The sequence below is a fragment of the Desmodus rotundus genome, chromosome 1, assembly GCF_022682495.2.
Source record: "Desmodus rotundus isolate HL8 chromosome 1, HLdesRot8A.1, whole genome shotgun sequence".
Taxonomy (NCBI): domain Eukaryota; kingdom Metazoa; phylum Chordata; class Mammalia; order Chiroptera; family Phyllostomidae; genus Desmodus; species Desmodus rotundus.
The window spans coordinates 111,949,944-111,977,404 of NC_071387.1; the positions used below are offsets into that span (position 1 = coordinate 111,949,944).

The window sequence follows — 27,461 nt, forward strand, 5'->3', positions numbered from 1 at the left end:
TTCCTATAAATTTATTTTTTTTTAAATATAACAGAGAGAAACAGACAGACAGAATAAGGAAAATACACCCATTTTTGTGGGCCTGACCGTACCTACCACCATCCCTTTAAAGCCTGAGAACCCCCTAGTCGTCTCAGTGGGGTTTCTATTTTCTCCCCTGAGCCCTGTCTGGAGGTGAGTTCGCGTTTCCCAACAAGGCTGGTGCTGTGTGAATCTGGCCTGCGTTCACATTCCGAATGCAGCCTTTCTTTGAGAACAAGAGGAGTTCTGTGTCCTTGGCATCCCTCCCTCATCGCCCAGTGCCACCCGCCCTGCACGTGCCCTGCTTCATCTCAGGACCCACTGGCAGAAGGAGATAAGCTTGCTGTGAAATTCCACAGGGACATCTAGAGACAAAGCCCCATTGTGTGAGCACCTCTGTTGCTGGGACTAGATCTAGAGAAGGAGTTGAGAAGGGTTGTGTATCCTGGGTCAGGAACGCAGGTAGGAGGAGGGTGGTGACAGGGTTGCTGGGGCAGAATGGATTTCTTCGACATAATAGCGGGGAGAAAGGAAGGGGTGAAAGACACCTTGCACCCTGCTGTGGACTGAAATACTAACACCCAATATGATGGTGTTAGGAGATGGGGCCTTTGGGAGGTGATGAGATCATCACCATCACCTTTGGGAGGGCAGATTGCGGAGAACGTGATTTGTGCCTCTATAGAAAACGCCCTGGAGAACTCTCTTACCCATTCCGCTAGGTGAGGACACAGCAAGAAGTTGGCCCTTTGTGAACCAGGAAGCTCCTTGATCTTGGACTTTCTAGCCTCCAGAATGGTGAGATAGACATTTCTGTTGTTTTATAAGCTGCCCAGTCTATGGTATTCTGTTAGAGCAGGCCGAACAGACTGAGACACAGTCATCATGGAAACATCTCAGGGTCGCAGCGGGTGAGCACCAAAGTTCCCTGCATGCATCGCACACTCGGTGGCTGGCTTGGGCATTAGAGGTTGGGATCCTGTTCTTGGTTTCTCACTGGCTATCTTTGTCACCTTGGATGCCTTCAGTCTTGTGTTATTCATGATGTAGTAGTGCCAGGGTTCTTGGGCCCTGGTATACATAAGACATCCCCATGGGTGTTTAATAAAAAAGCAGATTCTTTGGATATATGCCCAGCAATCCTGAGTCAGTAAGTTCATGCTTTAGAATCACCAGGATTTGGGTTAAGGGACCAGTTTCTGACAACTTAGAAACCTGAGCACCAGTCCTGGCTCCCTCCCACATCTGCCCTGTGTTTTTGAGCAAATTATCCTCGCTGAGCATCGGTTATCTGATCTGTAAAATGGGGAGTTTGATACCTCTCTTGGCTGGGTTGCAAGTATTCCATGTGCTTGGCACAAAGTAGGCATTCAAAATGGAGCAGCTAAATTTACTCCTTTTGCTGCTGTCAAATGGAATTGGTTTAGCTGGTGTCTGCAGTGCCTTGCAGTTCAGAAGAATTGTAGTTGAGTGAGTTTGGTGGGTAGAGGGATATGTCTGAGCCTTCTTAAGCCTAGAAGAAATGAACTAAGGGACAATTATTTTTCAGCCTTTCACCATGCTCCAGACATTCTAAGTCACGGGTTTAGTGTGATGTTCACAACAACCTGTGATGTCAGAGCTATCCCATTGTCAACAGGAGGTGATCATATATCTGAGTTTGCAAGAGACAGCCTACGATCACACTGGTTAAGAGGGTGTAATTGTTATTATTGCCCTTTTTTCCTTACAAAAAGGTCCCAGACAAATTCAATACAGTTCCATCTGTTTACATTGTGTAAATGAGAAAAGTAAAGCTCACAGAAGCTAAGAAATTTGTCCAAGGTTGAAAGCCTACTAAGTGGCTGTTATCTGCTGAACTGCTAACCCTCAGCACCTCAGAACGTGACTGTATTTGGAGATAGGGCCTTTTAAGGAGGTGATTGAGTTAAATGAGGCCTTTAGGGTGGGCCCTAAAGCAACCTGCCTGGTGTCCTTACAAGAAGAGGACATTTGGACACACGGGGCCCCCAGGGATACTCATGCACGGTGGGAAGACAATGGGAAGACACTGGGAAGACCACCAGCCAAGGACTGAGGAGAGAGCCCACAGAAGGAAACAACCCTGCTGTCACCTTGATCTTGGACGTGTAGCCTCCAGCACTGCGAGAAAATACATTTCTGTCGTATGAGCCACAGAGTCAATCCATGGTTTTTTGTTGTGGCAGCCTGAGTAGATTAATATAGTGGTTGCACAGGATTTAAACCTAGGGCTGCCCCTGCAAACCCGCACCCTTTCCCATTGAGTGTTCCTTCCTTGCCCTGTGCCAGGCCCTTCGTACAAGTGACAGTGTCCATTTAGGTCTCAGGCTTAACATCAAACTCAGCTTCCAATCATAGTCGCCAATGAGCCCATTTCTCCAGTGGGCCAGAGTGCTGCTGGTGCGTTTTTGTTCCTTTCAGCCTCAGACCCCACGAAGAGTTCATTGCATTTCCTGAGGCACCCGGTGTTTGACGGTGACTGAGAGTGAGGCACAATGTCCTGATGGTGGAAGCTTCCTGCTTCCGTCAACGATCAGACAGCTCACAGGAAGAAAGTGCCGTGCAGCCTTCAGAGGTGTTCTTCTGGGTGTGTCTGTGCACAGGTGGTACCTTAGGGGCCCATCATCCATCTGCTGCCTTGATAGGCTCCATGGGGAAGTTTGGCTCTGAAGGCTTGAGTCACAGGATTGTCACCTCTACACCAAAGCCATCGCCTAAGGCCCAAGAGTAAATGCTATCTTGTATCTTCAAAGCAAAGGAAGGGAACACCCCTTCCAACTGCTGAGGCTTAGCTCAGGGCTCAACACCGACCAGGAAAGACAGAAATATTTGATGCATGCATGGAATGACAATGAACGAATTCCTCCTTCTCTCCTCTCTACTTTCTTATGAAAGCTTAATTGCTTATTAAAACTAGGCCTTTGGCCTAGATGAGCTCGAAAACATTAGAGCCTGGCGTCCTGGTCTTACAAACAAGTCCTGCGGGATGCAAACAAGTTTCATTTCTCCAGGACCTGTAATCAGGCTCCCACCTCTTATTTAAACAGTTCGCTTTGGGAATAGAAGTGCACACAGAATCATTTAAACTCATTTCTGTCTCCCTCATGGTGCCCGCCAGGCATAGCAATAGCTGCCGAGTTGGAACTCAGTGAACGTGTGTGGTTGGATGTGGCTAACTCTACCCAGTTCCCTGTTGTGGCAAAGCGACTGGGTTTTGTTTTTAGTCATGACATGTGTTCTCATTTCCATCAACCATGTCCACTCCCTTAAAAAAAAGACACATGCTAAAAAAAGGATTCTAGTAGTTGTCCCAGTGGAACCTTTTATTTGCTGTAAGTATTCTTCCTTTTGATCAAAATAATCCAGGTTGCAAGATTACTCCATCTGAGGTGGGCCTGCATTTTTAAACAGTACCACTATGAAACAACAGAGCATACGTTTCTTGGGGGCAGGGCGCTGAGATCGCTTCCAGGCTGCAGCACTATCTGTGTAATTTAGGACAGATTACTCATCTCTCTGGTCTTCACTGCACCCGTCTCTAAATGGGAATAACGGTAGTGTCTTCCTCATTGGATTGTTGTAAGGGGTAAACGGAGTGATAAATCCGTAGAGGCTAAGCTAGTGCCTGGAACATGGTAAGAAGGTAACAAGTTATTAGTTATTACTTAATTATTACCTTAGTAGGTTACTGATTATTACTAGTTTTCATGAATATTCTTGACCTTGATCAAGGAATATGCCCATGGAATACAGTGTAGAATAAACCAGAGGAATGAAAACTGCCTTGATCTCAGGGCAAGAGGATTCTGTGTGGTTATTTCCGTTCGTGTTGTTGTAATGGCATCTCAATAACTTCAGAAGGACTGGTGCATTCGGCAAAGAGGGCTGAAGGCTAACTCATAGGTGGCACTAGATCCTGGTGGTCCAGTATCCCTTTGTTTGGCATCATGTACACCTTGCATGGAGCTTGGTACATGGTAGGTTCTCGATAAATCGTAGCTATTAGTTATAGTTACTTCAGGTCTCTGGGATATATTTGCAGACTTAGGGAGAACTGTACCTTTTGTTTCCAAGGCTGGAGTGTTTTTACGATAAGTTTTGGTTCTATTGTGATCAGTCTTTGGAAAACATATCAGGTAGGACTGCCACAACGATGCCTTACATCTCTGGGGCACACCTCAGAGACACTGCAGGTTTGCTTCGAGACCACTTAGCATGGATTTAGGGGGTTCCTGGTACACATTTTTGGATTTTCCAGTGCATATGAAAGTTATGGTTACATTTTACTGTTGTCTATTAAGTGTGCAATGGCATGTCTAAAAAAAACAATGTACAGAGCTTAATTAAAAATACTTTATTGATAAAAAATGTTAACCATCACCTGAGCCTTCAGCAAGTTGTACTCTTTTTGCTGGGGGAGAATCTTCAGTTTGTAAAAACCCAGTATCTGTTAAGCCCAATAAAATGAGACTCTTCCTGTATAACAGATCACCCCTAAACTCAAGGGGTTAAAATAAATATACAGGGTGAGGGAAAAGCAGGCTTACAGTTTGTCTGAAGGTTGGCTGTGGGTGGCGACTGTAGACTGGGCTTGAATTCAAGCTGTAGGTTGGGTCCAGATCTGTTCCATGTGTCTCCAATCCTCCTTGGACCAGCAGGCTACCTGGGGCATGTTCTTCACGTGCTGAGGACAAAAGCACCAGAGGTCACGCTCCACCTCACAAGCACATTTCAAGCTGCTGCTGATGCCATGTCTGCTAACCTCCCGTTGGACAAAGCAAGTCAGATGGGCAAGGCTGAGGCCAGAGGATCAGGAAGCATGCTCTACAAAGAAATGCAAACTCTCATGACCATAGGGTGTGGATATAGGGAGTGGTGGAGAATGAGGACATGAATTCAGTCTACCTAGTTCTCCGTTTGGCTTCCCCAATTCAGTCATTGCAATACCTGCTATGAAAGGACTTTCCTTGCTTTAGGTGCTTCCCTGGTTCCTGTTACCTCATTAAGATTCTAAAAGCACCCGGCAGCATCCGAGCACATTGCAAATTCCTCTTTGTTCTAGAGGAGCCTTTCCTCTGACAGACAGGAATTTACTCTACTGTAAAGCAAGGAATCCCAGTTTAGACAGACAGGATGGATTAGGCAGACAGCATCATTGACCTGGTTCCACTTCGTTAGCCTTTCCAATTAAGGAAGATGTTGCTGAAAGTGAGACCTCACAGATAAGTAGTCATACCTTGAGGATCCTCTGGATTGAGGCTCTGTAGAGAGAGGCCTATATTTCAAATGTACACAGAGGGAGGGGAGCAAAATTCTGTTGGCAAGTGAATCCTAATGTTAATGACTAGCCACTTGTGAGTACTTTATCTTCTTGGCTAGGAAATTAACATGCTAAATAGATAGCATTTGTGCTTTTGTCTTCCAGAAGCTTTTTAATGAATATTGGACCCCTGACCATGTACCCATAGGGTCTCTGATCTTGGAACATCAGATAAAGAGTTGGTACATTACTGTATCCAGGCATGAGGCTCTTGGTTTTGTCAAAACAGTTGACCCAAGATGTCCTGTGGTTTCCCAAGGAAGGTCTTTTCTAGTGAAGTTCTTGTTAGGGGCTCACGATGGCATTTTCCCCTCTTCACCCCCTTGGGATCCTGAGCAATGAAGCATAAGCCCCAAACAATGGCCAAATGGGCTGTGAAGTACAATTTAATTAGTCTGGGCACACACCCAACACCCCAATGCAGTGCTTTGCATGGATGTGGCTTTGAGAAAGAGGCTAAGGTTTGAGTCTCCTATGCAGCTTATCTTTCAATCAAAATCTCGTTGGTGGGATCTGAATGGAGACAGACACCCACAGACTTCTCTGAGCTGAAGAGCAGACGTGGAATGCCCTCACTCACTAAGCAGCATGCCTGCAATCTGACTCCCTCCGCCTGTCACACACCGGGAGGATGGCCTTGCCTCCTCAAGGCAAAAATGGGCCCTGCCCAGTGTGCTTGCTTAACACAGGGAAGCTGGAAGCATAACTCTCTCTGCGTACCAGGGATCAAGGGGCTAGCTGGAGGGGCTCTACCGAACGAAGGACAGCTACACTAGTGAGCCTGCTCACTTGAAACAAGTGGCTCAGTGAAGTTTCTCACCCATCGTAGCTGCCATTGGGAAAGAGCTAGTCAGGGTTTGAAGTATTCTTTCCAAGACTCTTCCAGTTCCCCCAAAGCTGCAATGTGGGGAGAGTGGGAGAAATGTTCCCCGCAGTATTTTCCTGGAGTATAAGAAGGATTCTGTGCCTGGGTGGAATGTGGAAATCAGAGCGAGATGTTCTCTTGCCAATTTCACCATTGAAGAAATGCTGGCATTTAGACTCAGAAGTGGAACTCGGGGAGAGAAATCCCCCATCTTGAAAAGTCAGAACTGACCAGAGCTCAAAATTCCCTGGGTTCGTGGCTCCTACACTCATCAGAATTATTATAAATAGGTGTCATTGTAAAGAGACCACAGTTCACTAGGATAGGGGTTCAAAATGTTTCCATTTTTCTATTAGTCCTTCTTTTTTTTACTGTGATGAGAACACTTAACATGAGGTTTACCCGGCTGACAAAATTTAAGTGCACAAAGCATATTGTTGACTACAGGTACGATGTTGTACAGCAGTTCTCTACAGCTCATTCGTCTTGCTCACCTGAAAGTTCATACTTCCTGAAGAGCAACCCAGTTCCCTATTCCCTCCCCCTCCCCCCAAGCCCCTGGCGACCATCATTCTACTCTCTGCTTCTGTGAGTTTGACTATTTTAGATTCTGCATATAAGTGGAATACTATATGCACTCCCATGCCCATTGAAGCCATATTTACAATGACCCAGATATGTAAACAGCCTGAATGTCCACTGATGGATGAGGAAGAAAATGTGGTATGTGCACATAATGGAATAATACCCAGCCTTTAAAAAGAAGGACGTCCTGCTATATGTGACAACATAGATACACCTGGGGGACATGATGCCCAGTGAAATAAGTTAGACACAGAAGGACAAATATGGCATGATTCCTACATGTGTTCTTGCTTGTTCACCATATAGCCCAGTGAGCTGCTGCTAATTTGAATGGCTTCCTAGAAGCCTGTATTGGGAAATCTGCTTGGATAAAGCAAAGCTTCCAACTGAGTTTGTGTGTCATGCCCATTCTCTGTAAGAGGCAGCTTGAGATTGCTTTCCCAGAATTACAAATCCAAGACAGTTAAGTTCAGAGCCAACATTGTGCAGACAGAAATAGCCTTTATGTGCCAGGTTTCCTGTTTTTCTTGGAAACCACTAGCTGAAAACCACTACCTCCTCCCCATTTGTCCCTTCCACCTCCGTACCCACCCTGGCCCCCACCCAGAGAGTTCATGTTTAATGACCCGAGACATGACCACCAAGCATTTCCAGTCAATTGGCTTTTTTAGAGAGAGCGAATGAATCGGACTTTTCTCTGGCCTTCTGTCTCCTGAAAAAGATCTTCCCCAGCCCATTGGAATGTGCTCTGCAAACCAAGAATTAAGCTCTTTTCTTCCTCTATCTCTGTCTCATTTCTTCCCTTATTCTTTCCAAGATCAGACACAGGTTGCTGGCCTTGCCCCTAACTGGGACTCTACGTTCTTTCAGGCTTATTTCTAATCCTTTTATGGACCCATCTTTTCCTTCATATAGAGATTGAATATACTTAGTTTCTTATTTCTTTATACTTCATCATTTTGCATGATCTCCATGTAGGGGTCCTCTTAACCTCTTCATGAAAAGCTTGAGCCTCCTTAACCATCTGGGTATTGGGGGGACATTGGAGATTGGGCCGTGCTCTACTCATGTCTTACAGACTGGGGGAGACAGAGTTGGGCAGCCTACTTGTGGGGTGCTTAAACACTGAAGAGATCTAGCGTTGTTTTAATTGATGGGGGGGCAGTAGGTTAAATTTGCCCACCACTCATGTGTGTTTTCTCCTTTCTTCCCACAGGACCCACACCCAAGTCCGCTGATCACCCTGGAGACCCAGGTCAGTACCTTCCCATTGTCTTTGTCACTTACCTCTGCACTGGTGTTCCTGCACCCGCTCTCCAGGGAGCGTCTGTGCGTCCTCTTGGCTCCATGGCTCAGAAAGCTAGGACACGCACATAAGGCTGCCCTGTCCCGTCAGGATGTGCAGGCATGCACATGTGGGTTCACACACCAGCTCACTGTGTGTGCGCACACATGCGTGTGCCCAGGTGTCTGAAAGCACAATAGGAGGTAGAAGAGGATATTTGGAGGATAAATGGTGATGGAAGGAGACTTGACTTTGGTGGTGAACACACAGTACACTGTACAGATGATGTATTATATCATTGTACACCTGAAACCTATGTAATTTTATTAACCAATGTCACCTCAATAAATTCAATTAAAAATAAAAAGTAAATAAAATAAATGAAAGCACCATAGAAAGAACTATATCCATTTCCTTTGAGTTTTCCTCCATCATTTCCTCCATCATTTGCTTCTGACCACCAATCATGAGGAGGTGAACGGAAAGGGAGGGAGGAGGCAGAAGGGGAGCCATGCCGTGGGATATGGTGGTTCTTCCATGACTTTGGGTTTGGAAAACTTTCTCTCCTTGGCAGTGAGGGCAGCGGCTGTGAAGAATCTGGATGGCAATGCTGTTTCTGTGTGGAGCAGGTGACCAATGGGCCTTGTAAGGAGGACATGGCTCTCATTTCACTTTCCAGTGGGGACAGCAGTGCAGCTGTGAGCATGGGCCTTGGAGTCCAGCAGACCCAGGTAGAATTTCAGATCCACGTCTGCTGGCCCTGAGAGGTCACTTAACCTCTAGGCCTCCCTCTTCTCATCTGGAATATTACTACGGTGAGAGTGCCCACCTTGCAGGGTTGTGGTGAGAATTACAGGGAATTCTTGATATAGAGTCATAAAGTCATTGATACAGCCTAAGTCAGGGGTATCAAACTCATGTTCACCAGGGGCCACATCAGCCTTGCGGTTGCCTTCAAGGGGATGAAATAATTTTAGGACTGTACAAATGTAACTACTCCTTAACTGTTAAGGACTTGAAATTACATTCGGCCCTTTGAAGGCAACTGTGAGACTGATGTGGCCCCCGGTGAAAATGAGTTTGGCACTCCTGGCCTAAGTTCTTGTGAGTGTTAGCTCTTTAAATCAAGAGAACTGTTACCTTCCAGACGGGAATTGAAGGGGCTGGTGTACCTTTGGATTTACCATGTCCTCATCATTGTGAATTGGTCAGAGAGTAAAGAGAGAAGACAGACAGGATGGGTGCCATCCAGAGCCCCACAGATAAACCTATTGGAACATCTAAAGGCTGAATAGCAGCAGCTGGGTGGTTCTGGAGCTCTCTGGAAAGGACCACCTGCCTCGCTTTCTACCCTCTTCTGGTGGTCCTGCCCTCTCACTGCATCTCTGCCTCAGTCTTCCCAAAGGGTGAGAGGCAGGAATCCCCCCTACTCTTCCTTCCTTGAGCAGGAAGGCCAGACGTAGGGCAAGTGGATTCTCAGGGTTTCTTTGTATTCTTCTGTCCTTTGATTTCCCAGCATACGTATTTAGTTACGTTGGCTTCAGGGTTGACCAGACAACAGAGCTGGCAGGAAGGGGCGGTGGGTGGGACTTTGAGGGAGTAGATAAAGACCCAGTTTCTTCTGCCTGTTTGGTCATCCTCTGGTCTGACATTTCCAAACGTCTGCCATTCACATATTACCTCAGCCAAGTGTGCCATAGGTGAATTGCACTTGTTCTATTAAAACACCTAAAAATACATTTTTCCTTGAATTATAATGTTTTTTACTTTCAGAAGTAGACTTATCCTAAGCTAATGGTTCCCAACCAGGGGTATCTTCAACCCCCCAAGGGCATTGGGCAATGTCTGGAGACATTTTGCATTATCTCCCCTTGTGGGGTGGGTTACTGCTAGCACTTAGTAGGTAGAAACCAGGGATGCTGCTAAATATCCCCCAGTGCACAAGCTGCCCCCCCACCCGCCCATAGAAAGGAATTACTCAGCCTAAAATGCCAATAGTGCTGAGGTTGAGAAACAGTTTCAATCAATACAATTGGTGAAATCACAGGTTTGACATGCTAGTTATTTTTTTTTTGCAAAACATAAAAATAAATATTAAGTCAATAAAATTTAAAAGTTCCTTTGGGTAGCCTCTAAATGCATCTAAAGCCCTCCCAGAGGTAGGGATGCCGCACTTGGGGAAACACATCCCTCCAGGTGACCCAGCAGATTGCGAGAGAACTTCCAAGGCGTTTTAAAAAATGGTGGCCCTTCTCTTCTTTATCAGTCCCTCCCCACAAGGAAAACTCATTAGACTGAGGAATACCCCTGGGAAAATAGCCTGTGTCCAGAATTCTATAAGCCAGATCTTACCTCCTGGGAGTGGAGTGGCTCTACGCCAGACGGTTCCGTCCTTGGCCCTCCTGAATCCTTCACTATGGAAACCATCTAATCAGCCCTTCAAAGCCTCCATGGGAAAGGCCAATCACATGCCAGTGGCTTCGGTCAGCACATTGTGAGTGTGACAGCTCACCCCTACACAGTGGCCTCTCTTAGAGTCACATCCATTAGCCCAAGGGGCCCGAGCCTCGACCTGCAGCCAGCCATGGCACGAGACAGGCTTTCCGCATGTGTGCCATGCCACGGGGGAAATGACTCAATTTGTCTCCAAACAACACTCCATCAGTCTCATCTGGTTCTTGGCCTTTGGGGAGCCGTAGGATGTTGTTGTCTTTCCCTGAGTTCTGATTTCCCATGTTAAAGAGACACTGGAACCCAACCAGATTTTTTTTTTTTAACTGTTGGCACAAGTCTGTGGCCAGATCTTACTCTGTGCTGGGTCTCAGCCCATCGTGTGACTCAAAATGGAATCCTGTTCAGCTGCCAGCAGGCAGGTCAGACAAGAGGAGCAAAGAAGTGTTCTCTGGCAGAAAGCGGTACCCCAAATATTACCCATATGGCGCAAGCAAGATGGCAGATGTGGCTGAGCCCGGAAGAACCAGCCATGCAGAGGAACACGCAGATGTGCTCTGAGCCCTGGGTCGGTGTCCACTTCTTCTTCCCAGCATCCTTTGCTTCTTAGAAAGGCATTACCTGCTCTATGCTGGAGCACAGGTGCCACAGATGGGCTTGCCTTTTAGATTTCACAGTCAGCCATGTCCGTACATCACACAGCAGTGACTTCACTTGCACAGGGACCAGCCTGCATAGGGTCATTGGGCCACAGGGGGCCCTTCTTTCCATGCAACCCCTCTCCCCTGGTATTCATTGCATCAGGCCCTCACCCGTGCTTGGTGAATCTGTCCCCGTGCAGCTGTTCTGAGTTGGAGGAGATGGATTGATTGGCTGCTGAGGACTCCTCTAATGCTCTCTGCCGTTAGCACAACAGAGCTTTGCATCTGTTGGCATCAGCGGGACTCTCTCTGCTTAACAGCCAGATTAATAGAATGAGGAAGCCGAGTAAGGTTGGAATCCCTGGTGTCAGCTTTCCCCTTGGCAGCCAGTCCCTGGGGTGTACCAAGAAAGCCTGACTTGCAGTGGTGAATGCTTCCCTAGTCTCCAGGTGGTGGTTACCCAGGAGCCAGGTGTGCTAGAAATGGGAAAAAAAAGTCTGAGAGCAGTTTGAATTTTGTTATCGGCTTGGAGGCATTATCATGATCCCCACTCTCACTGGTATTTGCCATTTGCCAGGAACTGGCTTTTCCCCTTGACTCCTCAAGAGCCCTAATTACATAGGTGCTCTTATGATACCCAATTTCCAGATGAGGAACAGAGGTTAAGGAATTTGCCCAAGATCATAGGAAGCATGTAGCATTGGTGGGTGTCAGTCTCAGGGCCATATGACATTAGAATCTGTTTTCTCAGCCTCTAGCTCACTTTTCCAGGTGTCTTGACCAGTAGAAAGGTTAGCTAATGCTCAGGCAGAGCTGGAGGGATGGGCTTGATGTAAACAACCCAAGGTCCACAGACAGATAGATAGATAGATAGATAGACAGATAAGGAAGGAAGGAAGGGAGGGAGAGAGGAAGGAGAGAGAGAGAGAGAGAGAGAGAGAGAGAGAGAGAGAGAGAGAGAGAGAGAGAGAGAGAAGTGCTTTGTACAGGTTATCCACAGATGTAGGGCACCAGATAGATGTTGGGTGGGCCGGAAGCAGGAAGCGCAGTGAGTAATTCTTTGACAGACAGGTTACCATAAGACTTGTGGGTAAAATGGTTTAAGCAATGGATCCGATAGAAAATGTATTTGCAAGCAACAAAAATGAAACATCTCCTTCTGCATCAACAGTGTTCTGAAAAATTGGAATTCTCATTATTTGATTTTCTGTCTCTCATTGATCCCAAAGATGGTTTATCATTTCTGACTCCACTCCAGTTGACAAGGCCCCTTGTCATTTAATTTTAGCTTCCTGCCTCCCTCCCCCCACCTTCACCAGCTTCACTGTCAGTTAGTGGCCTCTACTCAGACACTGAGCTGCCCCGGGAGTTGTAATAAAAACATCTCTCAGTAAAGATTTGTCAGTCTGGGTACATGTGAAGTTGGCTCTACTTAGGTGGGAGCAAACCCTGGTTTACTTGAGATCCCTCTCAGGACCTGAAGATCAAGGGCATCATGAGGAAAACTCCTGACAGCTCAGCCTGCAACAACCACCCAGGTACTTGGCTTTCTTTGATCAGCTAACTGGGGGGATAAGGGGAGAGAGCTACAGTCATATTATTTAGAGATGACGCTGGGGCCCCTATAGATTGTGAAGAGAGCTCATGAGGAAAATGAGTAGAGGGTGGAAGGAAATTAATACTTCAGACATTATACTAATGTAAATCCACCCATCCGTTTGCTAATTCAGTAGCGTCGGGGCCAGGAGGCAGCCAGGCCTCGTGCTAGGTGCTGAAGTAAAGATACAGTAGTGAACAAGACAGGTTCCCTGCCCGTGGAGCGTCCATTCTGATTGGGAGAGTCAGACAGTGAATTTATAAACAAAACATGCCCATCATTTCAGGCAGTAATAAGTGAACAGAAATCAGACAAATGTGTTTCTAAATAAGCCTGACTGGGCATGGTGGGGGGCTGGCTGTTGAGGGAGGCGTCTCTCTGGAGGTGAGTTTCAAGCTGAGGAGGTAAGTTTTGAGCTGAGAGCTTACTGTTGAGAAAGAGTTAACCAGGCAAAGAGACCTCAGTAATGGTGTTCTGATAAGTTTGCATACTATATCTGGCTTCCTAGAAAAGTAATGCCAGTTTTCCTTAGACTCAATTAAAGTGTTAGTTCCTTTGAGATCCTTCGATGTCCTTGTGTCCTTATAATGTCAAGAGGAATAAGGAATTACCTCATCATGCAAAGGTGAAGGAAGTGGAAGAGAAGAAAAGGGCTTAAATTTGGGGCCATCCAGCTAATCACACATCCAGGGTGAGCATTTTTACAGGACCACAGGACTTTCAGGTCTTAGCAATGTCATGTAATAATGGGGGTTTATGTGAGAAATGCAGCTAATAGTTGTCATTAGCTAGTCAGCTGACTCATGCTCAGTGGAACTGTAGCCTCAGTCTAAACCAGTGGTTCTCAGGTGGGAGCAAATGTACCCCCTAGGGGACATTTGGTGGAGTCTAGAGACATTTTGGATTCTCACAGTTTAGGGACAGGAATGTGCTACTGGCATCTCGTGGGTAGGGGCCTGGCGTGCTGCTGAACACCCTCAAACACCCAGGAAAGAATACCCAGCCCCAAATGTCAGCAGGGCCAAGGATGGGAAGCCCTGGTGGAACCCCATTTGCTCCATGGACAGCTTATTTACAAAGACAGTCCCGCCGTAAGATTGTGACCGTGTCGAAAAGTATGATTTGCTCCTTCCTCGTTCTCTTGTTTATGTTCACGTCACCCTCTCTGGTTAATAGCAGACTTGTCCCGCCTCTAGGCTCTGATCATGACACACTCGTCCCCAGTCTCCAGGTCTGTGTTGACAGTGACTGACTGCACTCAGAGCAGTGACTCACGATGCGAGTGAGTGTGTGCACAGTGTGCGGAAAAGGGAAAACACCTCTCGGAGACGGTTTCCTGCGAGATTTATGGCTCAGCAGTGCCGAGAATATGCAGTGTTAAAGTATATATATTTTTAAAAAACAACTTAAAAACCAGCTACTTGGCTAGGGTTCGGAGAGAGGCTGGCCAAAGCTTCTGGACGGATGAACAGGCCTTGTGAATGACTAGATTTCGAAACCCATTCCCTCTTTTGGAGGCAGACCACGGCTGCCTCTGTGCAAAAGTCTTTCTCCTGAAGCTCTTCTACCACTCCTGGGATTAAAGCAATTGCTGTCTCCTCGCCTCTCTTCCAGTTCTGGGCTTCGATTAACCTTTTCCTTCGTAGAGAGTAGGTTTTGGAGTAATCAGGGAGCTTCTGAATGGCTCTTACCTGAGTCTCCAGCCCATTAATTCTTATGGTGCCCAGCATCTGTTGAGAGGACAGAGACCAAATTGCTTCTCAGCCCATCTGCTTCCTCCTGCCAGCCTCCTTGGGGGAACAGAACCTCTCTGGAGCAGACAAGGCTGGTTTGGGTACGGGCCGTATCTCTCTACAGTGATCTTTTCCTCTGGCTCTGCCTTTCTGGGTCTTGAACAAGCCCTGGTAAGGGGTGGGACAAGGAGGTGACCAGCTGGACCATTGCCCGGGCAAAGGTTTGGCTCCCTGGACAGGGAGGCTGGACTTGGGCAGTGGAAATGTTCTCAGGGAGGATTTGCAGTCATGTGGCCATGGTGCCTTTCTCATCTGTATGACTCAGGAGGAACGATGTGATGTAACATTCCACAAATAGGCAGCAAGTTCCTCACTGTGCAGCCACACACATGGCTCTGAAAAACGGCGTTGAGATCACTGCTCCTCTGGTTTTGGTGGGAGCTGACTTCGCCCAAGACGTTGAAGGTTTGAATCTGAGCCCTTGACTGGGAACACTTAAAATTATTACTCTTGTCAATAATGACTAACCCGCACGGGATAGATGTTTACTGGGAACTGGGAACTGTATACTGCACACATATTTGTAAATGTATTGTTTTTAGCTAACATTTCTTAAGCACTTACAGGATGTGCTGAGCACTTTTCTAAGCAAGCTCTTTACATGGATTCACTCGTTCAGATTTCACAGTGTCCCCTGAGGGAGGTATTGCTGTCACCCCCTTTTTACGGATGGGAAACTGAGGCACAAAGAGGTAAGCTAGCTGCTTGTCCAACAACTAGCAAGTAGAGCAGCCAGGATTTGAACCTGGCTGTCTAGCTTCCATTTATTAGGAAGTAGAACCCATGAGGCAGGTACTAATCTTGGCCCCGTTTTACAGATGCGCCAGTGGAGGCCTAGAGAGACTGAGTTTCCTTTTAAAAGCTAAATTCTGTGAGCAAATGGCAGAGGCCGGATTAGAGGCAGGTTCCAAACGAAAGACTCCTTCACTGCCTTGTTACTAAGACAGAGACATAGGTATGATATAGATGTACATGGCGGGGGGACAGGAAACAGGAATTTATTTATAAAAAATTGTGTATTTATTCTTACATGTTTAAACTTCAGTCTTCAAAGTACTCTCCATTTGATGCAATTCATCTATCAAGACTTTTTTCTGCTGCTCAGAACAGTTTTTGAACTGGTCAATTTTCCTTTTAGTGCTTCTGCCATTTTTTGGTTTCACCTCTTCTACATCAGCCAAACGTTTCCCTTTGAGAACCTTTTTCATCAGGGGAAACAAAAAAATATCACTTGGATGAAATTGGGTGAATAGGGAAGTTGAGGGCATAGGGGTCATGCTGTTTTTGGTCAAAAAATGCTAAACAGCACGGTGTGGGCAGGTGCTCCATAAATCAATCATCATGAAATGGGCAACTGCGTTGAGTCTTCCAAATAAAATTCACTGAAGCCAAACGCGACCTCTCACAATAACACCAGCTGGCATACTAATACAGATGGGTTCCTAGAACATTCACCTAATGGGGGAAACCTGTACTACAAGGGGCCCACCCTCAAGAAGATAATTCCATTTTGGGGGGGGCCCTGCCTCATATGGTAGATAGATTAGTATAGAGATTAGATAGATATATTTGTATGTCTATAACTTCTATATGTATATGTATACACATATATGTATACACATATAGAAGTTATATATTATATGTGTATATACACATATACATATATCAATGTATATATTATAATTAGATGTAATTATACATTAGATGTAATCTATGCCCCGTTTTATCTACAGCTGATGCATATAATTGTGTTGAATACATTATAATGTATATGTGTATAGTATATACAACATAATGTATATCTGCTAAATATAGATTAGATCTAGAGATAGATATAGGTGTAAATACAGATTAGGTAATGGTAGAGATAGATGGAGCTGTAAATGTAGGTATAGATTAGATGTAGGTGTGGATATAGTTACAGGTATATCAACATGTACAGGTATATGTTGATATAGTCATGAGTAAATAGAGGTAGAGGTAGAGGTAGGGGTGGAGAATGGGATCCCTCATGGCAGTCCAAAGCAGATGGATTTGGAGCTGCGTCTGCACAGAGTGGATTCTGGGCCTGGAGGGTTCTCCCCTCAGAGAGTGAGCAGAGTGCTGGCACACTGGGGAGGAGACCCTCACATTTCCCCTCCAGAAGAGGCACATCTCACAGACACCCCTCCTGCACCCCTATTTCAAGCACTAAGGCAGAAGCCCATGGTGCTGCCGGCTGAGCAACAGGGCATTGTCGCCGGATTTACATCAAATGACAGGCTGGAGGCTTAGTCTGTCTTCTCCACGGCGTTTTAGGGCAGGGTTGTGCTAACCAGGGAGCTTAAAAAGAGAAAGTTTCTGGGCTACAATGTTCAAGTCAGGTTTGAAGATTCTAGTTATCAAGTCAGGAAAGTAGCTTTCACGGGAAATAGCAGTGTGGCGGGGCCAGGTGCACGAGGGACAGAAAAATCGACACGCAGGGCCCAGACTAGCAGAATTTAAGAGCTGGAAAGACCTCAGGTGCTGCCTATGGTAACAATTTGTCCATGTTTTCTCCACGCCTACGACTTTGCTAAGGGCTTTTTATGCGTGATGTCATCTCATTGTGACAGCAGTGTTTGAGGAAGGGGCTCTTGTCCTGAGCCTTTGCAGGTGAAGAAGACACTGAGGTGGGATACTTGGTCTGAGGCTACAGACCTCTGAGTGCAAAACAAGGATGGGATCCCAGGCCTCCATCTCCTGCAGCATTTGCCCATTAGCTGTTAGAGGGTGTGGGGCCCTTCCGCCCCTCAGGGTCCGCCTTTGTAGTTAACACGTGAGAAAACCCAGAATAGCTCAACGACTTCCACAGTCGCTGGCATCGTAGTGGCAGACCAGGATGCTCCTCGCCAGTGCCAGTCAGAGAAGTAAAACCCGCTCCCTGGCAACAGGAGCATCAACAGCCCCACACATCCTTCACCCACCCCCTTGCCGATTCCATCTCGGGCAGTAGAGAGGTCTTGGCTGAGGCGAACTTTGTCTGGTGTCTTCTTTCTGTGTCTCACCCCCAGGAGATTCACGCTCCTCCCTTCTCTGTGCCTGTAGAGGCTGATTTTAATGGATTTCTCATTGCTTTGGCCAAGAGGAGGTGCTGGCAGGAGATGGGAGGGTGGGAGGACAGTGGGATGGGGGTCATTCTCTGTGGGTGGGCTGGGTCTGTCTGCCTGTGCGTGTTGCTGTGCCTATTGCTACAGCTTCTCTCTCCAGGATCTGATAACAGGCTCTCCGGGTGCTGACAGCTCCATGCTGTGGCTGGCTCTGCTGCATGCACCTCCTCTGTCAGTTTCTCTTAGCAAGCATCTCTTTGTGAAGTCTCCCTAGTTATCCCCTAGGAGAGGAGCATCTGTTTCCTTTGGGGACCCTGACCTGGACAGTCAGCCCGCCTCCGGCCCCTTGCTAACACAGCACTGCCGTGCGATTTCCCGGGTGAGCCACTCGTTTCATGGCATGTTCTCTGATAAAGTAGGGGGTCCTCAGACTGAGGAAAGGTCCCCGAATGGATGCGAGGGAACAGGGAAGCTCCTGTAACTGAATGTAGTGGATGTAGGAGCATTTTTCTAGGCAGAGGATCATAGCTGTCATTCCCTTTGTGACAACCTCCTCCCAAAACCAAACCAAGAAACCAACTTTCTGAACACCTCTGTTCTAAATGAAGTGTCAGAGGACCCAGGTGTGAAAAGAGGTTCCCCAGGCAAGGGGCAGTTCGCTCTGCGTCCTGTCACTCGCTCACACCACGTCTGTCTTGCCCCCAAGGCAGTGAAAGGCTAAGGGACTAAGGTCTGGGGTGACAAGGAGGAAGGGCAGGCCTTCAGTTCCTCGCTGCAGCCCCAGAGCAGACAGACTGACAGACACAGTGAAGACAGAGTATTTCTACTGGCAAGCAAGGCCTTCGCGCGCTTCTCGTTCTCTGTCACGCCTCCAAGAAATATAACCGTCCTAGCATTTGAACCTGATTTCTCAGAAGTGCCACCGCCTCTCTTTTGCCTTGGAGCACCCGTGGAAGGGCCATAGTGCTGCCATTTTTCCAGGCCAAGTGGCTCTGGCTGGGAACTGGGATGTTCTCTGCCAGCAGGATGGAGAAGTGGGGCTGGTCCAGCTCCAACCTCAGAGCAGCCTCCCTGCCGGGTTCAATTTGCTTTCTGAAAAAGGAATATCTTGTTAATAATACTAACCCTTTTCTAATTTTCCTTTGGGAACTGGAGCTCTTATTTTTCCACTGAAAGAAAGAGCACTGGATGGAAAACTGAAGTTAGCTGTGGTACAGGTGCCAGATGGGTGGGGCTGAGGACAGCTGTGTAGCTTTATTGTCCCGAGGAGGAAACACCCAACCAGCTCAGTGCTAGAAGAAAAACTCCAGCTCTAAAAGGGGCCTCAGTCAATTTGTTTTCCAAATGCTCACCGCCCCAGTTGTAATTGGGTACCAGTTATGGGGGGGCTGGTGGTGACGTTCTCATTATGTGGTCCTAGACCCAAAGTTGTACACAGGACCCCTCGTGGCTGTCTCCAGCAGGCCCATGGGCTTCTCTTGGGGGGAGGGGTTTGGAGGATTTTTGAAAAATCGTCAGGTAAAACCACTCTCAGCCTCTAGATGTCAGCTAGCGACAATGACCAGCTGCCCTCTTTGGTTGGGGCCCAGGGACACCTCTTCATAAAAGTCTCCTCCTGGTCTGCTCCACTCACTCAGCTCCCTGACAGGCCCCAGAGGCCTTGTGTTTGGGGCGCCACCCACACAGGCTTGATTCCGAATCCTCCCAGGATCTCAGCTGCACAGTGCGCAAGGGCAGCCTGGACCTGGCCACCCCTTGCAGCCACTCGATGAGGCGGGAAAGAGCCTTATAGCCCATGCAGCCGGCCACCTGACTAGCCACTTATTTGCCCTAAGACCCCTGCATGCCAGCTGATCTCTCCATGCCTCGATTTCTTTAAAAAATAGGAGGGTACCAGCGATAGCTGCCTCCCAGGGTGCCGGATGATCAAAAGGGTTAATATGCATTAAGCAATAGAACCAGAACCGTGCCTGGCAAGTAGTGAGCATTTAGTATTATCTTTATACCCCTGGGTTCAAATTCTGACCTCTTCACTTACTGAAGCCTTCGAGATGATTTTTGGCCTCACATTAAAGCAGCCATGACAACTCCTTGGGGCTCCCTGGGGATGAGCTGAGGACACCCTGTTGCCAGTGGTAAACACCCCCACCCTTCACGTACCCCCTGCTTTCTCTCTTGTGTCAGAAGCAGGCCTGGCTGCCTACATTCTCTCCCCAGTCCATGTCATGGCCAGGGTGAAGATGCTGGTACTTGTTCTTTGCAAGAATTTGCTTTGTGCTCTTTCTGGAACGTTCTTCCTTATCTACTTGGATAGCTGCTTCTCTCTTTGGAGAGAGGGAAGTTGCATTAGTTAAAACACCCAGGGTGTTTTTGGCAGGTGAGCCAGGTGCTCAAGTCCAGCGATCAGGCTGGGACATTTGCCTGAATGAGCCCCACGTAAGGGTAGACTGTGTGGTCACCACATGAGTAAGGCCAGGCCTGCCTGGACTCCAAGCTGTCAGCAGAGTGGCAGAGGCAGGGACAGCTGGCCCCTGGAGCCTCACCTCTGCACAGGCTGCCAACGCGCCTGTCCCAGCCCAGAGGTATTCAGACCGGGCTGGGCAGTGGAGCTGACCCATGATTAAGGGTGCCTGCGTGGTTTCCTTGGACAGCTGGCTGCCAGGGCCATCTCAGTAGCCTCAAGGTGGAATGAGGACAAGGTCTCATCGGTCCTGTTCTTCTGTCTCCAGCCTGTAGGTCACGTTAGGGTCTCCCTTCGCCAGGGTGACCTCATTCACCCTGCTGACCCACCAGGGTTGTGGAGGCCAAGCACTCCTGATACTTTTAACAAGACCATTCTTTACTGTGGGGGCTGTCCTGTGCATTGTAGGAAGTTCCGCAGCATCCCTGGCCTCTACCCACCAGCTGCCAGGAGCACTCCCCTCCCTAGTTGGAACAGACAAAAATGTCTCCAGACAGGGCCAGATGTCCCCCGGGGGCAAAGTCACCCCCAGCTGAGAACCATTGGCCTGACCAAGAATCATTAGCAGCAATCCTGTGGAAGTCGGTGTCCACCGACTGAATCAGGAAAGGGTGCTGGTAAGGTTAGATGAAGTCCACTGGTTGGACACCTCCCTGTAAATGTCCTTAGATTCTAAGTTTATCCTCTTAAGTGACCTCCTATGGGCTGGATTACACACTAATTAGAATGAGCCAGGCCTTTCAGTGTGGGTGAGACGAGAAACCAAGGAAGGCTATAATGTTGCCCTTCCCATTCAAAGAGCCAGCAATCTCTGAAGCACAGAAATGGGAAGGGCCCTTCGGTGGGGCGAGCTGCTGGGACATGAGACCCCAAGTTCCAGCTCCGAACCATGGGCGCAGGAAGGCCAGGTCCCAGGCGGGGCCCCAGAGCTCCTTTCTCTTGCAGATGTGGGGTTGGCGGATTTGCTACGGTTTGGCTGTCCCAGGAGGGTGCGGGCTCGTCTGACACCTGGAAAATAATAGTCTGTGGCTTTGGGGCTGCTGCTCTAACATGTTCGACTCTGCTGGCATGTACTCCCTCGTTGCTGGACCCTCACTGTACCCCATTCAGACAGGCTGGTTTTCACTGTCCAGACCCTGTGAAAGAGTCCTGTGTGCTGAGCATTGACCTAGAACAACCAGGCTGTTTGCTGGGCCCTGGCTGTTAGGTGTTTACATGTTAGTCTGTCCTTGGGAGTTCCTCCACCCTGTTTTCCCAGGGCGGCTGGGGCTGGAAACATGGTTGTTTCTTTCATCTTTATTTATTTATTTACTTATTTATGAATGTTCCTTTTGAGAATTGAGATCTTTTTCTGGATTTTGTTTCCCATAGTTGCTATTATCAATATTGCATATCATGTATTATTGCCTATGTTGTATTATATATGTGGTATGATTGTTATTATTATATTATTGATTAGCTTATTTATTGAACTGTTTATTCATTTATTTAGTGCCTACTATGTGCCAGACACTATTTCACCATATAAGAATGTACAAGGCAGAAGTCCCTGCTGTCCCAAGTTCACATTCTAGACATCTAGATGGTAATTGAGAGACATGTATTTATATGTCATATCGAATGTGAGCACGTGCTAAGGAGAAACATTAGCCGGGGGGGGGGGGGGGGGCAGGCCAGGTCAGCTGAGGAGGGGTTTCCCTTGGCTTTGGTGGGGCCAGGGAGGGCCACATGGAAATGAGGCAGCATTTCAGAAGAACCGAGAGCAGCCAGTGCAAAGGCCCTGAGGTAGGATGTAGTTGGCATGGTCACTGCACAATAGAAGCCTGTGTGGCTAAAACAGGAATGAGCAAGGGAGAGAGGAGTGGAGGTGGGGCCAGATCGTTGGTGTCTTGTCAGACCTAGAAAGGATGTGGCTTTTGCTCCCTGTTGGCAAACCTTTGGGGGATTTTGAGCAGAAGAGTGACATGGCCTGACTTTTGAAAATGGAATCAGCTGCTCTGCTGAGAATGGCCTGTAACTGGTAAAGGGGCAGGAACAGGGAAATAGGCAAAGGAGGAGGCTGATGCAATATCCAGGGCAGCACAGTGGTGTTTTAGACCAGGGTATTAACAGTGGAGGCCAAGAGAAGTGGCTTGATTCTGGATACTTCTGAGAGTAGAGCAGACTGGACTTATTGTTGATTGGGAACATATAAAGCAATATAAGCATATGATGGAAAGTAAATAAAATCAAACAATACAGAAAGTATCAAGTGGAAGGTCAGTCTCCCATATCCTTTTCCAGAGTCTTCAGAGGTAACTACTATTACCAGTTTTCTCATTTCTCCCTGCAGAAATTTCTTTGCATATTAATGCACTTGTGTGTGCATGTCTGTGTGTGTGTTGTGTGCACAGGCAGGGATTTTAGCTGTTTTCTTGAAGTGGAATCTAATGAAATGTTTTTTGCAATTAACTTGCCGTTCCCTTCTTTGTATCTTAGACGTCCTTTCATAGCACACAAATCTCTTCCTCACTGTCTTTAACTGCCTTCTGCTTTGTCCAACTCTCTGTTCCCAGCACCTGGCATGGAGACTGGTAGGTGGTAACCAACTGTTCAGTGAATATTAATTAAATAAATTAAATCTCCCATCACCCATTTAACTGATTTCCTGTTGGTGGATATTGAGATTGTTTTTCTCTTTTTTCCCTCTTAAACAGTCCTGCCATTCTTGAACAAACATCTCTTCAGAATTGAGAGTGTGCATCTGTATGGTGAATGACTAGGTTTGGGATCGCCGACTCAAAAGCTATGTGTGTTTTACATCTCGACAGGCCTAGCTGGATTGTCCTATCGAGAGGTTTCTCCAAATCACATATCAAAGTGATTTCCTGTTTCCTCTCTCAAAAGCACTGGTGACTATCAATCTTTATCATCTGTGTCAACCCCATGGGTAAAAACAGTATCTTGCTGTTTTGATTTGCATTTTAGATATGAGTAGGTTGAAGCATTTTTAAAGAGTGGTATCTGTTGATTGAATCCTTAACCCCATTTTCCTGATGTCTGATGGCAGTTCTCTCTCATTCTGTGCCTCCTTGGAGATGTCCTGGGTAACCAATAACCAACACTTGCCCAGCCCTTGTCACATGCCAGCCATTGTGCCAACTACTTTCCTTGTGTTAGCTCCCTTCATTATCCCATGAACTCTGTGAAAGAGGTACGGTTAGTATCTTCACTTTCAGACGATAGAACTGAGGCTCAGAGAAGAGCGAGTTGAGTCACCTAAGGTCACGTGGAGTGTACGTGGAGAGCCAGTATTTTGGACCTGGGGCAGAACTCGTAACCACCCTGCCGTTCAGGTTGCTGGAGTTGGTAAGAGCCGTGAGTCTCCTTTAAGGCACAATCACTCCAGTGTTTTGAAAACAAAAGCCAAAGCAATCCCTGGCTTCAGGAAGTCAGTGGACTGGATGAAGGCACGTGGCCACACTCAGGCTTGGGACGCCCTATCGTGTGAGTGCTGGAGACAGCTCTGTCCTAGGTGTCTGGAAGACAGCCAAGCCACAGGCACATTCAGGGACATGTCCAAGGCCACACAAGAGAACAGTGTTACCTGTTTTCCCAATGAGTCACACTTTCTCCTGACCACGTCTTCAGCTGCTCTGCAGAGCTGGATCTGGGGACTCAGTGCAGCGGCTGCGATAGTGTGCACTGTAGACTGGACCGAGTAGGTGGACAGATGGATGGAAAACCATGGACAGACACTTGGAAGGGAGAAAACATGGATTTAGTCAATAGATAGGTATAACATCTCAGTTCATATAAAAAGTCCCGACTCTGCACTGACCACTGCCTCAGGTCCCAGGGATCGGGAGATGAAGGAGCCCTGGGAGCTCCCAGCTAGAGCAAGGTGTTCTAACCTTTTCCATGCCCGGGACCCCCTGACATCTGAATGATACTTTTAAATACAAAAATAAGTGTGTCAGATTACAAAGGAAAGCTATCAAAATAGATATAGAAACAACGTTAAGTATCTGTATCAAAATATAGAGAGAAAACAAATATGTGAAATAATAACACAATTTGCATGTTTATTAATATGGCAAGTAACTAGATTTGGCCTTGGGTCTATTAACACTAATTTTGAAGTAGTGGCAAGTGTAAATAATATTTTGAGACATCTGCTACAAAAAAATGTGATATGAAAATATCTATAATTTCTATTGGTGTCAGGGTCTCAAGTCTTGCTCATACATCTGCAGTCTGGTGCCTACATTCATAACTGAAGGATACTCTAAATTTTAGTTATAGTTAGTGACAATAATTATGGAAATACATTGTACATACTACAGACCCCCCATCCATGGACACCTGCATGACGATCGTGGGCTAAATGGAAAGACAGACCATTCCAAGGCGCTGGATTCTCTGAGAAATGGTGCACAGAGCCGCCAGCATTATTCAAATGAGCAGCCTCACTGGTCTCTCCTGGACCTTTTTTCCCCGCTGGCCATTTGTAGCTGAGTCGTTGTAAGATAAATGGACTTTTGATATTTCTCCCTTGTGGAGTGTTATCAGGTCTATGATAATGTAGGAGCACCCAGTCTCCCCACAATATTCCAGAAAGCTGCATGGAGGAGCTGTTGCCCACACCACAACCTAAATGGTGAGTGAGAGTAGGCTGGGAGAGGCAGGGATGAGAGGACTCACAGGCCATTCCCAGCAGAGAAAATAGACATGAAATAGTGGGCCCTATTAAGAAATCACAAAATATAGTACTAAGAGGGTATAGGAAGAGGGACAGAGAATGGCAAGAGATGGGACTGATGAGGTAGGCACAGGCCCAGATAATGTAGACCACACCAGGGAGCTTGAGGAGTATTGGGTAGGCAATGGGGAGCCACTGAAGATGTTTGAGTAGGAGAGTGACATGGTCCAAGATCAGTTTGAGAAGATGACTCTGGCTGCTTGCTGCTTGGGGAATGGATTGGAAAGGAGAGCCTGGAGGCAGGGGGGGCAAGGAAGGACATTCAGTCCAGAAGACCTATGATGAAGGCCTGAACTGGGGCAGTGAAAGGGAAGCTAGAGAGTAAGGACAGATTTGTGGGTTGTTAATATGTAGACAGGACAGGATTTTGGCAAGTGGGGGGAGGGCACAGAAAAAAAATGAGATAGGAACGCATGGATAAAGGACAAGTTCGGAGAGAAGACGAAATCGTCCTTGGACAGGGGAGTTTCTATCTTGTGAAGCTGTCAAAGAGCAGGTGGAGCAGAAGAGATTTAAGGAGCCCCCCCACCTCCTCTTTCCCCAGAAGGCCAACCTGTGGGGGAGTCCCGGATTTAGCAATGCGGATTCTTGCACCCAGGAGCTCTGGCCGAATTTCAGTGCTGCAAGTTCAGTGCCGGCCACTATCTCCCGGGAATGAACTGAGGCCAAAGATAGTAAGAATTAAACCACTTTTAACAGAAAATCCTGCACTTTGCAGGGATTTATATGCCTATCTGGGCTGAATAATAATTTTGTTTTTTACAGCCACAGCTGGCGTTATATACGACCTTATAAAATGCCATGGTAGCTCTCACGAACATCGCATTGCGGAATATATGACTTTCTTTTCCAAGGCTTTTTAAAAGCGTTGTCTCTGGCTCGGGCAGGCTGGAAAGCCACACTGCTCTTCATCTGACAGAGTGGGCAAGTGTCTTCTCTGGGGCTGCTCATCATTGTCAAGGTTTCTGGGCCCTGAGGAGGCAGCCACTGTCTGGGGATGTCAGCTCAGCTGGATCAAAGGTCAGGCTGGCTCTTCCCTGTGGAATTCAGCTTGGCTAGACTTGCCCTGACCAATTTAGAAGCTGACCTTTTATAAGGTGTGTGTGTCTCTTTGGTGGCCTGGGGTGACCTGAGAGAATTCACACACACACACACACACACACACACACACACACACACACACACACAGGTGCCAGGGTGGTGAGGGGGGATTGAGTTTCAACTGTCAACATCCTCAGATTGGCCTTTGCCCGCCTTTTTGTGTCCTTTCGCGATCTCCTCCCCCTGACCGTGGACAACTGCGTTCAGAATTCACCATTGTCTGGGAAATAGAACCCCCCCTGGAAAAGGGCAGTCAGACAGCAGCATTGGGAAACCTGGGGGGCAGCAGTGGGCGCTTGGGTTAATTGTTCTGTTGGGTAACTGGGAGTTTTCAGTCCTTGCTTTTAAAATACTTCCAAAGTGTGTCAGCCCATATTTCCAATGTGTTGAATTCATTGCTAGTAGCTGAAGGTTGGGGCGGTTCAATTACACAGGTGTCAGTTTCCTCTCTGCATTTTGTGCTCCGTGTTCCATCCACGTTCACCTCTGCACCTCTTCGCACACTGTGTGCTCCCCTGGGGGCCTTTTCTCCCCCTCCTCTTACACAAAGTCTTCCCAGCCCGCCAGGCAAAGCCCAGACCTCAGCCTCTCCCTGGCAGCCTTTTCCAGAGTGGCAAATGTGAACTGGTGGCCCGCAAGATAATTTCCAGCAGTGCATGAACAAACTCTGAAAACATTAATAGCTATTTGTTTACTTTTCCAGTTACATTCTATTTATGGCAAATTATACTAGTTTTTTTCCCCATTAATGGGTAATATTTCCTTTTCAAATTAGTTCATTAAAGAAAAATAGATGAGCTGATTTAAAGAGCATTGCTAAAAAAAGAAAACGGACATTGAATGGACAGGGCAAAATCAGAAAAGTTAGCAGATGGGATGATTACGGTTTGGGAAGAGTGGCTTAATTCCTCGCTGTCCTCTTGCTCCTGCAGTTCCCACTGCAGCAGGCGGGAACGCATTCCTTTTTCTGGTCTCCGTGTTTCTCATCGTGGTATCAGCCTTATATGTTGGGTAGCTGGCAGCCGGTTTTTACTGACTCCAGAACTAAATGATTTTTTTTTCATGTGGGGTTGGTCACTGCCCCAGCTAGACTGCAAGCTCCTTTGGGGAAGCTAGGCACCACAAACTATAAATTCGCAGGTGGTTAGTAGGTAAAAGGCCTTTTACAGGGAAAGATTTACTTTTTCATTTTTCTTTGCTCTAAAGTGTGAGTTCATTCATGTGAAAGATGAGAATATGTGTGTATTGCAAGTCTGAGAGGCAGGTGGGTAGTGGGGTGGAGGCAGGCAGCTTCTGCTGCAGCCACCTTTGTGCTGGGCGAGGCCCTGGCTGTAGAGAAAGGCCTCTGCAGCAACTACTCCAGGTCCCAACAGACCCATTTGGGCCCAAGATCAGCACCTTTTGGGAGAGGACACTTAGCAAGTTGTTGACCAATTTGTTATAAACGCCCAGAACCTGCACTCTAAACAGTCACTCCATCCAGACTTAGCTGCGGACCCATGCTGTCCAGT

The 27,461-nt window shown here is 47.3% G+C and overlaps 1 protein-coding gene across 1 annotated transcript in view; it reads left to right on the forward strand.

Annotated features, from left to right (window-relative positions):
• The window catches only part of XYLT1 (xylosyltransferase 1), a 302,709-nt gene that overhangs the window by 80,584 nt on the left and 194,664 nt on the right, over positions 1-27,461 (forward strand). Inside the window, exon 2 of the mRNA XM_053929510.1 lies at positions 8,029-8,067. Within this exon, the coding sequence (XP_053785485.1) occupies positions 8,029-8,067 (39 nt within the window). The remainder of the gene's footprint in view (positions 1-8,028; positions 8,068-27,461) is intronic.